The sequence below is a fragment of the Plasmodium falciparum genome (genome assembly GCF_000002765.6).
Source record: "Plasmodium falciparum 3D7 genome assembly, chromosome: 4".
NCBI classification, from domain to species: domain Eukaryota; phylum Apicomplexa; class Aconoidasida; order Haemosporida; family Plasmodiidae; genus Plasmodium; species Plasmodium falciparum.
Window position 1 is genome coordinate 526,172 of NC_004318.2, and position 15,335 is coordinate 541,506.

At 18.9% G+C, this 15,335-nt stretch overlaps 3 protein-coding genes across 3 annotated transcripts; 1 reads left to right on the forward strand and 2 right to left on the reverse strand.

Moving 5' to 3' along the window:
• Positions 1-2,020: 2,020 nt before the first annotated feature.
• PF3D7_0411900 (DNA polymerase alpha catalytic subunit A) lies at positions 2,021-8,314 on the reverse strand (the record flags this gene model as incomplete). Its single annotated transcript, XM_001351394.1, has 5 exons — positions 2,021-3,446; positions 3,629-7,709; positions 7,819-7,890; positions 8,030-8,120; positions 8,246-8,314. 5 exons carry the CDS (start codon positions 8,312-8,314, stop codon positions 2,021-2,023), a joined length of 5,739 nt encoding a protein of 1,912 aa, XP_001351430.1.
• Positions 8,315-10,602: 2,288 nt separating this feature from the next.
• Positions 10,603-12,939, forward strand: PF3D7_0412000 (LITAF-like zinc finger protein, putative; the record flags this gene model as incomplete). Its single annotated transcript, XM_001351395.1, has 1 exon — positions 10,603-12,939. The coding sequence occupies one exon, from the start codon at positions 10,603-10,605 to the stop codon at positions 12,937-12,939; it is 2,337 nt and encodes a 778-aa protein (XP_001351431.1).
• A 1,077-nt stretch (positions 12,940-14,016) lies between these two features.
• Positions 14,017-15,027, reverse strand: PF3D7_0412100 (30S ribosomal protein S12, mitochondrial, putative; the record flags this gene model as incomplete). Its single annotated transcript, XM_001351396.1, has 1 exon — positions 14,017-15,027. The coding sequence occupies one exon, from the start codon at positions 15,025-15,027 to the stop codon at positions 14,017-14,019; it is 1,011 nt and encodes a 336-aa protein (XP_001351432.1).
• Positions 15,028-15,335: the final 308 nt, after the last annotated feature.

Sequence of the window (15,335 nt, forward strand, 5' to 3'; positions counted from 1 at the left end):
ATATATATATTATGTTTCATTTTTTTTCTTGTTCTTTTAATATATATGTCAAACAATTAAAATATGACCATCACGTTTTACATATTTGATGGAAAAAAACAAATGAATAAATAAATAAACAATAAAATGATATATAAAAAATATAATTATATTATACGTATGAAGAATATACGTATAATTATTAAAAAGAATGATATATCTTATCAAACAATTTTCCCTTAATATTTTTCACAAATTATTATTTACTAAATATATAAGTGCCTACGGGAAAAAAAAAATAAAAAATAAAATAAAATAAAATAAAATAATAATAAAATAAATAAAAATAAAATACATATAGATAAATAATTTTATATGCTCATTATTATGGGAGATTCTTTTGCCTAATTATTTTAAATCATTATTTCATGGTGCTTATCCCTTATTTTCATTTTTCTCATGAGATTTTTTATGGATAGCGAAAATTTCAGCTATCATATTTTTTTAAATATGATATATTTATAAAAGATATTTCTTCTTTCCATATTTTTTTAAATTAATTCTATATTATAATATATATAATATTATAGTTGACTTTTGTTTTATAATGATTAGTAAATTTATATGTACACATTGTTATTTTATATATATATATATATATATATATATATATATATTGTTATTACTCAAAGTAATAAAATTTTTCATACTCTTATACAAATCTTTAAATTTATATTTATTGTGTATAAAAATTAATGTGTGAGCATAAAAAAAAAAAAAAAAAAAAAAAAAAAAAAAAAAAAAAAATCATTGTCTTTAATATATGACAACAACCTTATCATCATATTCTAAGTATTGTCTTATTTCATATATTGTAAAAATTTAATTTATATTTTAATTAATCATATGATTTATCTCCATCATTCTTATGGCAATTGCTTGGAGGTATCACTACATGAATATATGATATCATTGTTTTTAATTATACTATTATTTTTATTCATTTCATTTTTACAAACCTTATCATTTATTAACCTCACAAAGTCATACACATACGTTAACCTTGTCATATATTCGAAATATAAATACATGAAAGATAAATATCATCATATAGTAATTGTTCAAATTTAATTTTTATATATATTATATTATATCTTGAAGAAAATTCAAATCCTTATTTTTATAAATAAACAATAAGTAAAAATATAATGAAGGAGATAAAAATTTATGATATTAACATCTAAATTATACACTTTTTTTTTTTTAAATATCAATTTATTAATATAAAAATTATATATATATCAATCTTTTTGTAAATTATAATATTTAAACCATACTAAGGAATTTTATTCAAAATGATCGGTTGAAACGATATAAGGTCAACAAGTCTAAAAAAATAAAAAATTAAAAAAATAAAATAAAAAGTAACGATATAAAATATATAAAGGCATATAACAAAATAATATTTACATACACATTATATGTATAAATATATTTTTGTCCTTTCTTTATTATATTATATTATATTATATTATATTATATTATATTATATTATATTATATTATATTATATTATATTATATATTTCATATTTATTATTGAACAAATATATATGTCTTACATGAGCAGTGTGTTAATTATCATGTTGGCTCACAAGAAAAAAAAAAAAAAATAAAATAAAATAATAAACAACTTTTATATTTTTTATATATTTCATTTGATTTTATTTTTTATGTTAACTTATTTTGTGAATATATAAAATAAAATATTACACGTATTTTTTTTTTTTTTTTTTTTTTTTTTTTTTGTGTGTGTGTTGTAAAGGATTTAAAAAGAAAAGAGAAAAATACATATATATTGGGAATATATAAATATATATTTTTTATTATACATGATTATATTGGGATGTATTGGAAAATTTAACCCCCTCTTAAAAAGAAAAAAAAAAAAAAAAAAAAAAAAAAACATAAAATATAAAATATATAAATATATACATATATATATATAAATATATGTATGTATTTTTTTTTTTTTTTTTTTGTTTACATTTCTGTTATGTGAGTTGATAATGGTAAATGAAAGATTGAAAAGACTTGATCAAAAAATATTTGTGAATATATATTATTGTGTACAATATATTTGATTGAATTTCTTATAATATCTCTTTCTTCATTATAATTAATAAAAAAAACATTGTTTCTTAAATTTAGATAGGAAAGAAAGTTAGATATATTTGGATATTTCATTTTTAATCCTTTGGTAATATTAACACTTAATTCTCTATATTTACATATATCATCATATGCTTCAACTTTTATATTTTTATATTTGTTAATATCATCATGAATAATATAAGTTTTAAAGCCTTCATCTATACATAAACAGACAATAAAATCGTTACAATATTCTTCATTCTCTATATCTTTGTTATTATTATTATTATTATTATTGCTATTATTTTTTTTATATATGTTGTGATTATTTTTTTCAGAATGTTCATTATTTATATCATCATGTATATTTGATATAGAACCATTTGGATCTTTCGCTTCTTCTTTTTGATTACTTGTGATATCGTTTTCATTGTTTGTGTCCTGTGTTTCATTTAATTGCTCTGATTTGTTTTTTTCAACCAAATTGGAGGGTATTTTTTTTAAATTGTCCTTTAATAAGAATAAGAAATACTCTAATATTAGATAAATATATTTTTTTGATATTAAAGGTTTTAAAGAATTTTTATTATATTCACAATTAATATTTGGACAATTTTTATCGTTTTTTAAAAAAATACGTCTTGTTTTTAATGTACATCCTTGACATATATATAATTGTTTATAGAATGTATTACATAAATGATGAATAAATGAGAATATATAATTTCGTATTTGTTCTATAGATAAATATGTAAGACATTTATTACATTTAAAATATTTAATAAATATATTTGGTTTTACATTATGCATACAATTTGAACATACTAAAAATCCTTTTAAATGGATATCCTTAAATCTTTCATCTGATTCATTTAATAAGGATAATACATTTGTTTCTAAATAATTTTCTTCTATTTGTTTATCTGTTTTTATTTCCTTAACATCATATATATTAAAACATGATGATAATTTTTCAGCACTAGTTCCCTCAATATATTGACATAATCTATTAATAGGAGACAGAATTTGATTCCTTATATAATATTCTTTATCTATTTTTAAATTATATTTTTTTATTTCATTTATACTAAAACAACATTGAGAATTATTTAATTTTTCACTTGTCTTTTTATAAAACCTAGAAGCATCTTCACTCGTACATACACAATATTGTATTTCTTTATTTACACAAATATTGTATCCGTCTTTTATCATCCTTTCCGCCACAAGTACGTGTCCTAAGGAATTCTTATCTTGGTATTCATGTACATTCTTTGTAAGCTTTTTAGTAATAATGTAATAGTCCAAATCGAATCTGAGAAGAAAATAAAATATAAAAAATAAAATATAAGAAAATATAAAAAATAAAATATAAGAAAATATAAAAAATAAAATATAAGAAAATATAAAAAATAAAATATAAGAAAAAATAATCACATATAATATATTTATTATATATATACATATTTATATGTTTGTATATATTTATCTACTCACTCATCGTTTTGTATCCTCTGGTTTATGGTTCTCAAATACTCATGTATCTGCTCAGATAAATCATTTTCTAAAGGGACAGGAATATTTTTTGAATCCACGTCTCTGTTTGTAAATATAATTCTTAATACCTCATTACCAATAAGTTTGGATATTTTACTAAAATCTCTTTTAATAAAATTGATTCCTTTCATTTCATATTCATATTTTTCTAGATTATTATCTATAACTTTTGCGCATGCATATTTTTTTTTTTTCAATAATAATAATTTACTAAAAATACATTCTAGATCTAATTCTAATTTTTTATAATTTTTATTAATACTATTTTTTATAAGATGTGCTAATTTGAATGATTCTTTATAATTATTAATATTATTAGCTTTAATACCAGTATCTATCATAATAGAATCTGTATCACCATAAATAACTTTTAGATTAAATTCTTTTTCTACCTTAAATTTTGTATGTTGTAATAAATTTCTTCCTTTGGATGTTATATAAGAAGCTATATGTTTAGCATAAAATCGATTATTTGTATTTCCTAAACAACCATAAATACTATTACTGATTAATTTTATTGATAAAGATTGTATTAATAATAATTCTTTCTTTTCTTTATTTTTTTCATTTGAAATTAATTTTTTAATAACTGATCTTTTTTCTACTAAAGATTTTAAAATACATGGTAAAATCCCTGGTTTGCTTCTATCGAATTCGTCTATTTCTACATTGTTCTCAAGTAAGTTATCATCCTCTAATTTATTATAACTCTTATCATTATCATAATTTTTTTCATCATCACTATGAATATTTTTATCATCATCACTATGAATATTTTTTTCAGCATCACTATGAATATTTTTTTCATAATCATTATTGATGTTGCCATTTTTTTTTGTGTTCAACTTATTGTCCTCTATGGATACGTCACAATTTTTTAACTTGAGAGTACTAAAACATACATTATATTCTATAATAATAGATGGATACAGACTATTAAAATCTAAATATAACACAAACGTATCATAGTAACCACATAAAGGATCTAATACTAACCCCCCCAAATACTTAGCAGTGTTTTTATTTTTCATTTGATTGGTTTCAATTTTTTTAGTTCTCTTTTTTATTAAAGGTGTAATAAACTTTTTCTTGTTATATTCATGCAATAGAAAGAATTCAACTCGTTCACTTGTATAACATAATAAACTTCTCATCCATATGTATCCACTCAATTTTGTTAAATCCCTTGTTTTCTCAATAATTTGTAATATATTACATACATTGACCGTTTCATTAATACAAAATATTTGACTGTTTACATATGTATTTAAATTGTTTGCTATAATAGATTGGGCATCATATAAATGTATATTGCTACAATTTATTAGGTTTATGTTATTTACTAGAAAATCTTTGAAGATGTTTATATGTGTATTGCTGCTTTTGTGGCTGTTTGTGGATGCAACATCGGTTGGAATATCATGATTACCTGTAGCTTTGTTTGAAGCATGGATATGCTCTTCGGTTTTGACATGGTTCATATGGGTACTTTGATTTGTATGGTTTGGTTGGTTGGCTTGGCTACTTTGTGTAGATTGGCTTGTAACACTTTGTTGACTTACAACACTTTGTTGACTTACAACACTTTGTTGACTTACGACACTTTGTTGACTTACGACACTTTGTTGACTTACAACACTTTGTTGACTTACGACACTTTGTTGATTTGTATAATTTGTCTTATTCAAATTTGTTGATTTATTTGTTTTATTTGTGACTTGTTTAGATTTGTCTTGAAATTTATTTTTGACATGATCTATAATTTCATCTAAACAATAAGTTGTTAATTTAATAGAATCTTTACATAGAAGATATATATCCACAATTAATCTTCCTTTAATATTTTGTATGATATTATACATAGATCCTGTGCTGTTGGTACCATTAAATTTATTAACTTTCATTTTTTCATTTTTTTTCATTTTTTTTTTTCTACTTAGGATATAAGAATTTAAATTATGTACATTACATCTATGTATTAAAAATTCCAAATCAAAATTAAGTATATTATAACCAATATATATATCTATATCTAGATCTTTAATTTTTTCTAAAAATGTATGTAATAATTCTTTTTCATTATCAAATAATTTACATAATGTTTTATTATAATTATACATTGTTCCTTTCTTTGAACATTTTCTAGATATACCACAGAAATTTATATATTTCAATTTATCTATTTGTACCAAGCTACATATACTAAAAATCTCATGTACATTTTCTTCATTTAATAGAGACACAACTTTTATATATAATTTATTTAAATTAATATCAGATAATTGTTGGTATGTTTGTTCGATCTTTTTGGGTCCATCGTCAGAAATTATAACTCTACCAAAATTATTACTACTATTATTATTATTATTATTATTATTATTATTATTGTTATTATTATTATTATTGTTATTATTATTATTATTATTACTATTAACATTATTAATTTTTGGGCTGGTCTGTTCGTCTATATTTTTACTTGTATCCACTTTCTTCTCATGAACCTTATCACATAATAATATACTCTTTTTATCTTCCACAATACAATCAAAATAACAATATGTTAAATTGCTTAAATCATTTTTTCTTAAATTTTTTATTTTTATCCAACAAGGTAATTTAAAATTTTTCTTTATAATAAAGTTTTCTACAATATCTTCATTACAGCAATAAAAAGATAAATAGGAACTACCCTTTTGAAACTTTTCATGTATAGGATCGTTATTATAAGAATATAATACCTTTATATATAATTCGTCGTCATATGAAGATAAATTTAAATTTTTTCTTTTAACGATTTTATATTTTGCCATTTTTATGTTATGATATTCTCTTATAATTTTGAATTCTTCTAAAAATTCGGACATAATATGAATTTTAAATTTTTCATGATTAAATTTTATTTCTTCACCGTTTTCATAATATACTTTATTTTTATTTAATAAGAAATAATAATATCTATCTAAATTTTCTATAAATATACTTATACTTTTATATTTTTTAAATTTTGTTAAAGTTTTACCAAATAATATTATACTATTTCTATGCTTACATATATCAAAAACATATACATTTACAAATAAATTATTATTTTCTTCATATTTTATTAATTGTTCATATTTATTTTTTAGCATTTCAGAATCTATATCATTTTCTAATATATCTTCCTCTTTATCGTTTATATCATTTTCTTTTAATTTCTTCTCTTCTTTTTTTAAGGTCTCATTTTCAATTTTAATAAAAAGTGGTGATATGTTCATTTCGTTTAAGATATAATCGTTATAAAAATCATCTACATTGTTATTATTATTATTATTGTCATTATTATTTTTATTGTTGTTATTTTTTGAGCCTTGTTCTTTTACTTCTTTTATATTTTCCTCATTTTCTTTAATTTGAATTTCCTTTTTAAGTACTAGTTCATTTTTCATAAGATGAATTTTATTTTTTTTTTCATTTATGTCATCATCATTACCAACATTTATCATATTTGATTGTTCTTCTTGTTTAACATAGTTTTCTTTTTTTTTAAGAGATGATCCCATATCTCTATGTATATCATATGGTTGATGTTTATCTATATCTTCTTTTTCATTCTTTACTTTAGTATACTTTGAATATTCCAAATCTTTATTAGAAAAAGACATATCATTATAATTATTATAATAATAATAATTATTATTATTATTATTATTATTTTCGATTATTTTTTTATTATATTCATTTGTATGTTTCATATCATATATATTATACTCATAATCTTTACTTCTAATATAACAACTTGATTTGTTCATATTTTTATACATACTATTTTCATAGGATTCCCTAGTTTTCCTTTTTCTTGTTCTCGATTCTCCATCACTATCACTTGAGGTATTTTGGTCCATAAGTTCTTCGATATTTTTTGTTTTGTGAATTTCTTCTTTGCTTAATTTATTTCCTGACAACGTTTTTCGAAGTTTCTTTTCTCGTATGAAATCATCTAGGGTTTGATTTCTCTTGACTTTGGGTTCTTTATCAACATCTAAATTGAGAATGGAAAAAAAAAAAAAAAATTTTAATAAATAAATTAATATATACATATATATATAATATATTGTTCTATATGTTGATGTATTTTAATTTTTGCTTACTTTTTTTTTTCAATAAAGTAAAATTTATATTTTCCACAATCACATCATCACTTGAATCAAAATCTTTATCACCTATAAAAAGTATAATAATAACATTATATCATATATATAAAAAAATATAATCACACATATATATATATATATATATATATATATATTTATTTATTTATTTATGTGTTATATGTTGTTACAATACATTTTATTAACATACCTCCAACTATAAAATTTTGTAAGGACCTTTTATTTTTCATATACCCTTCCTCATCCACTACTTCGTATATTTCATCATTTTTATTTTTAACCTAATGATATATATAAATAAATATATATATATATATATATATATGTATTTATTTATTTATTCATGTACACATATATATATATATATATATATATATTTATTTATATTTACATATTGATGCATTACCTCATAAAAATCGGTTGCCTTACATTCCTTTGATCTCTGTTTCTTGAGTTTATCAAAAACACTACTCATTTTTCACATCTATAAATCATCTAATCAATATTTTTTATAGTTACATATAAGTATAATATTAATGTAAATATGTATACAATATGTGTACAAAAAAATATAAATAAATAAATAAATATATATATATATATATATATATATTTTTGAACAAGAATTTAAAGAGTTGAAAAAAAAAGAAAATGTAACTTTTTGAAACAATATGTTTAAAGAGAAAAAAAAAAAAAAAAAAAAAATAATAAAATAATTATTGTATAAGAAAGGTAATTTATTTAAAGGTTGAATTTTTTTTTTTTTTTCCTCTCATGTGTATATATATATATATATATATATATATATATATTATTGATTATATTTAAAAAGTTACGTATTACAAGAATATGTACAATATGTAAAAACATATGATATTTGTATATATATATATATATATATATTTTTATTCTTGTAATATATATTTGCTCAGAATGCATCATAAAAAAAAAATAAAAATAAAAATAAAAAATCCCATATGTTAAATTTTAATATCTATTTTTGGGATAATTACTTTTATACTTAAATAATATATATACATGTAATATAAATATATATATGTATATATGATATGTATATATGATATGTATATATGTTATGTATATATTTATTGATTTATTACATCTGCAAAATTTTTGTTCAATATAAATATATATTATTTAAAAATGTATTTTATAAATTAAATGCCATATATATATATATATATATTTAAATAAATAAATAAAAATATTAATAGTTAAAAATCCGGTCAATATAATATAATTATTTATTTATTTTTATTTATTTATTTGTATTTATTTATTTATATTTATTTATTTTTATTTTATTTTTTTTTTGTCTTTTTTTTTTTTTTTTAATTTATAATTCTATTCAATTGTAATGTTATATTCTTTTAAAATAAAAAAACGAATCTGAAGTAGTATATATTTTTTAATATAATTTTTTTTTTTTTATTAATTTACCGTTATAATATATATATGTTATATATATATATATTATATGTATGTGTATATTTCTTTATTTTTTTTTATGATTAATATATTTATGAGGGGTTAAAATTGAGACAACACAGTAAGGTGGATATATAAAGATATTATTTATATTCTTAAAGAAAAAAAAAAAAAAAAAAAATGTGTAATTTTAAGAAAATGGTAAATTAAAATTAAAAATAGGTACACATATGAACAAGGACAAAAATAATAAAATAAAATATAAAGGCATGTAAATAAATAAATAAATAAATATTATATATATGTTATATATTATATATGTGTATTTTTTTTTTTTTTTTTTTTTTTTTCTAATTGTATTATAAAAGTATATTATAAAAAGAAGTACTACTAGAAAAATAAAATATTAATATATATATATATATATATATATATATATATATATAAATATACATATATATAATATAAATATACATATATATAATACACTTAGAAAATTAAATAAGAACACTATATATATAATATATATATATATATTTTTTTTATATATATATATTTTATATATATATGAGAATAATACTTAACCACACAGGATTATATACTTTTTATATTATTTGTATAATGTAAAAGTATAGTCATGATATCACCAAAGTGTAAAATTTTTACTACACGATAAATAAAAAAAAAAATAAATAAATAATAAAAATATATTACATTGTATATATTATATATATATTATAATATATGCGTGATTTCACTTTTTTCATTTATAATAAATATTACATTTTACAATTTTAATATAACCATTTAAAAAAGAATTACCTATTTTTTTTTTTTTTTTTTTTTATATTTCTTATTTGTTATATTTTTTTTATTTTTTTATTTTTTTTTATTTTATTTTTCTTTCCGTATTTATAAATTACATATTTTACGTAAATAAAAAAGCCTTTTTTTACAGTGTATTAAAAATAAAAAAATGATGATTAAAAAAAAAGAGCACATTTGAAGTATTTATTACAATGATTATAAATGTATTTATTTTAGGAGATTAAAAATATATTATATATATTATATATATTATTATATAAATATATATTTATATATTCATAATATCATCATATTTTATATAAGAAATTAGGAAATTCATACATTCATATATTCATACATTCATATATTCATACATTCATATATTCATACATTCATATATTCATACATTCATATATTCATTCATTCATACATTTATTTATTTATTTATTCATTCATTTATTTATTTATTCATTCATTTATTTGTTGATATATATATATTATTTTAAGATGACCGGATTTAATGGTAAAGATCAACTAACCGAAATGAACGTATTACAAAACGAAATGAAGGATATAAATATAAATGATAGTATACATAATGAGGATAGTAACATTAAGCATAATATATATAATAATGAAATGATTAATAGTAATAATAATAATAATAATAATAATATATATAATGATCATAATAATAATAGTCATATGTATAATAATATTTATAAAAATAATTCTTATAATGATGGGAATAGTACATGTAGTGGAAATAACAACACGTACAATGATAATAATTTTTTGAATGATAGAGGTGAAGAAGACGAAGATTATTATTATAACAACAATAATAATAATATTAATAATAATAATATTAATAATAATATTAATAATAATAATATTAATAATAATTATAATAATAATTATAATAATAATTATATTAGTAGTAGTAACAATTATAATAATAAATCACCAAATGAGGTTAAAGAAATATTAAATTGTGATTATTGTAATAAACATGTTTATCCTTTAATTAAAACTTATACTCCTTTATTTGTTTATATTATGATTATTATATTATTCGTATTTATATCTTTTTTTACTATATTTTTATTACCATTATTATATTTAACATTTAAACAGAAGAAATATATTTGTCCATATTGTGAAAAGAATTTAACTTCATCAGAAAAATTATTTAAAGTAAAAAGAGAAAATCAAATTTTAACATTTCAATTTCCTAAGTGTGCAATTATTATATCAGCAAAATATTTAGCATTATTTTTGTCTTTAATATTTCTTATTTTTTTCTTTTATATTATAAGAATAACTAGTCATTTTAATTTAGATAATTTTGTCAAAGGTCCTTATATCACCTCCTCATGGATAGATTACTTAGAAGACTGTGGTAATAAATCACAATTCAGAAATAAATTTAATAGTATACATAATTTTAAAAAATTATATTATAGTAATACTGTTCTTTGGAGAGGTAATTTTTTTCAAATAAAAGAAGGATTTTTAAATAGTAATTCTTTATATATCAAAATGAATCCATCAGAATATAAATATGATAGACCAGATATTAGAGCACTCTTTAATAATAATTTGATTTCGCAAATAGAAAATTTACAAAAAAATGATTATATCGAATTTGAATGTACCTTAATAGAAATAAGTAAAAATAAAAGTCCACATTTATGTCTTCTATGGAATGTGAAGCTTATAGAAAAATATCAACCAAAAAATTTAAGTATGGTTGATTTTGTAAAACATTTATCCATTCTGGATATGATCAATAGTCATGCTAATCCTAATCCTTTCTTTATCAATCTAAATAATAAAGATTCAGATGCACCAGCATCTATCAAAATTCTACATTTCTCATCAAATGGATTCAATGAACCTAATATTATACACACTAATGATCCATATATGTTAAATATTATGGAACGAGAACATATGGAACCTAATATGAAATTTGGACACTTCGAAAGAAAATCTTTGCCCTTTTTTGATGATGAAGAGGAAGAAGATGAACAAGAAGATGAACAAGAAGAAGAAGAACGAGAAGGAGACAACGAAGATGGACATCCTTACGAATTTAACCAATATGAGGAACCATTTATAAATGATCCTGATGATGATATTAATATATTCGATGATACTATGTATGCAGTTCCTAGAAATGTCTCAAGTTTTAATCACAATTCTGAAACTTTTAAAAATGATATGCACCCATATGAATATGAGGTCTCATCTATGTATGATCGAGATGTTAGAGAGGAAAAGGGTCAGATCTTAAAAGATAATGAACATGATAATAAAAGAGATAATATAAAGGATAATGAACATGATAATATAAAGGATAGTGAACATGATAATATAAAGGATAGTGAACATGATAATATAAAAGATAATGAACATGATAATATAAAAGATAATATAAAGGATAGTGAACATGATAATATAAAAGATAATGAACATGAGAACAATCAAGATAACATAAAAGACAATAAACATGAGAACAATCAAGACAACATAAAAGATAATGAACATGAGAACAATCAAGACAACATAAAAGACAATAAACATGATCACATTCAAGACAACATAAAAGACAATAAACATGATCACATTCAAGACAACATAAAAGACAATAAACATGATCACAATCAAGCTAATATAAAAGATAGTGTACCCCTTAATGGACAAACGGGTGTATCAAATGATACACCACAAAATTTATCAAGTGATGCATCAAAATCTGTACCAAAGGATGTACAAAATAAAGTGAAAAATGAAAAGACACAAACAAAACAGATCAAAAAAAAACACACAAAAAGATAATAAAACAACAAAGAAAATGAAAAAGTAAAAACATATATTAAATATAAACAAATATGAAAAGATATCGTAGGACATTTTTTGAAAATACAAAATTGTACAAAGATTTAAATAAAAAGATATTTTAAAGGATACCCACATTTTATTTTATTTTATTTTTCCCCCTTTTTTTTCTTTCATTTATTTTTCCTTATATTTTTCTGCCTTCTTGTTTTAAAAATATTTAAAAAAAAAAAAAAAAAAAAAAAAAAAAAATATTTATCATTGAGTATATTATATATATATATATATATATATATATATATGTATATATTTATTTATTTATTTATATATATTTATATATGTACATATTTTTGTGTATTTTCCTTTCTTTTGCCTAAGGAAATTTTATGAGGACAAGAATGTCCCATATTTATCATCCCTAATATAACAAACAAATATATTATATATATATATATTTTTTGTTATTTTTTATTTTATTTTTTATGTGTTTTTTCAAATATTTTAAAATTGCGTAATTATATGACTACCAAGTAATTATATAATATATAATCATTTGAAATGGAAAAAAAAAAAAAAAAATAATAATAATAATAATAATAATAATAAACAAAACAGTCATGCATATAATAATAATAATTTACAATAAATAAAAGTATTGATTTTTTTTTATAACCTTATTTTTGTGTATTCAAAATTTATGCCTTTATTCTATGAAAATAATAACTATTATGTAATACACATATAGTATATATATATACATATTGTACATATTACATGCTATTATTTTTTATTTTTTATTTTTTATTTACATAATAATTAGATAATTCACAAACTTTATTATTAATACATACATATACATTTTGTTTAAATAATTTAATAAATTTAAAAAAAAGAACAAATTTTTTTAATAATATAATTGATACGAGGATCTTATATAAGTACCTCGATGGTTGAAATATGTTAGGATGAATAAAAAAAAAATTTAATTAAAAACAAAAAAATAAATATATACATACATACACAAATATACATAAATATATATATATATATATATATTTATGTATAACATAATTTTGTTCAGGCATCACTATTTTGTTGAAATTTTTTATTCCTGTAGTAAGTATTAAAATGGAAGATATTAATAGGTACATTTTCTTCAGGGTCTAATGGTTTTTCGCGTAGTTTTTTATCTTTGTCTACATAATTGAACCATTTATATTTATTGAATTCATCTCTATCTTTTTTAATAGTGATATGTTTAAAATTATATCTTTCTAATAAATGTTTTCTTTTATCTTCTGAAAGTTTAACACCATATTTACTTCTACCACGAAATCTATTTTTTACTGGTAATAAGTCATATACACCTCTGATCGCTTTATAATTACATCCAGGAATATCTTTACATCTACCACCTCTTACTAATATAATACTATGAGTATTTAGGTTATGTCCTATACCTGGTATATATACAGATACGATTCTACCCGTAGATAACCTGACTCTAGCTATTTTCTTTAAACCAGAATTTGGTTTCTTTGGTGTTTGAACCCGAACCTTTAAACATATTCCTCTTTTTTGTGGAGCTCCTTCTAACCATTTAGATCTCCAGTTTTTCTTTTTTAGTTTTGGTATTTGCTTTGGTCTTCTTTTATAAAATAATCTTCCTCGAATATTTTTTGTGCTAAATGAACGTTTTACACTGTTGAACAAATAGGAATGATAAGATGTATGTGTACTAATAAATATACCATTATTATTATTATTATTATTATTAATATAATTATCATTATTATTATTATTATTGTTTGTTATTTGGGTTTTATTTTTCATTATTTTATCATCATGCATATATGATATACTTATAATACGATTATCTTCTAACAAAGGATTACTACATATGTTATTATATTTATTTTCCCCGATTATCCCATTTTTCATTTTTGAAAAAATTAATTCACTCTTATCATATGGTATTTTATATATCCATTTTTTAAAGAAAAAATTATTTATAATAAAAGGATTACATTTTACAATTACATGGGTACCTTTTTTATAACTAAACTTATTGGATAAGGTAAAAAACATGGTATTTTGATGATAAAAGGAAATTTTTTTTATACATATATATAATAATTGATTTCATAATTTTACCATACTTTTTTATTTTCATAAATAAATAAATAAAAATATATATATTATGTAATTAATTAATTAATTATTTATTTATTTATTTGTTGTTTTAAAAAAAAAAAATAATAATAAATAATAAATAATAAATAAATATATAAAATAAGCCCATTATGGCTAGATAAAAACATACACTTGATTTTTTTTAAATTATTCCAAAAAAAAAAAAAAATAAATAAAAATAAATAAATAAATAAATAAATTTA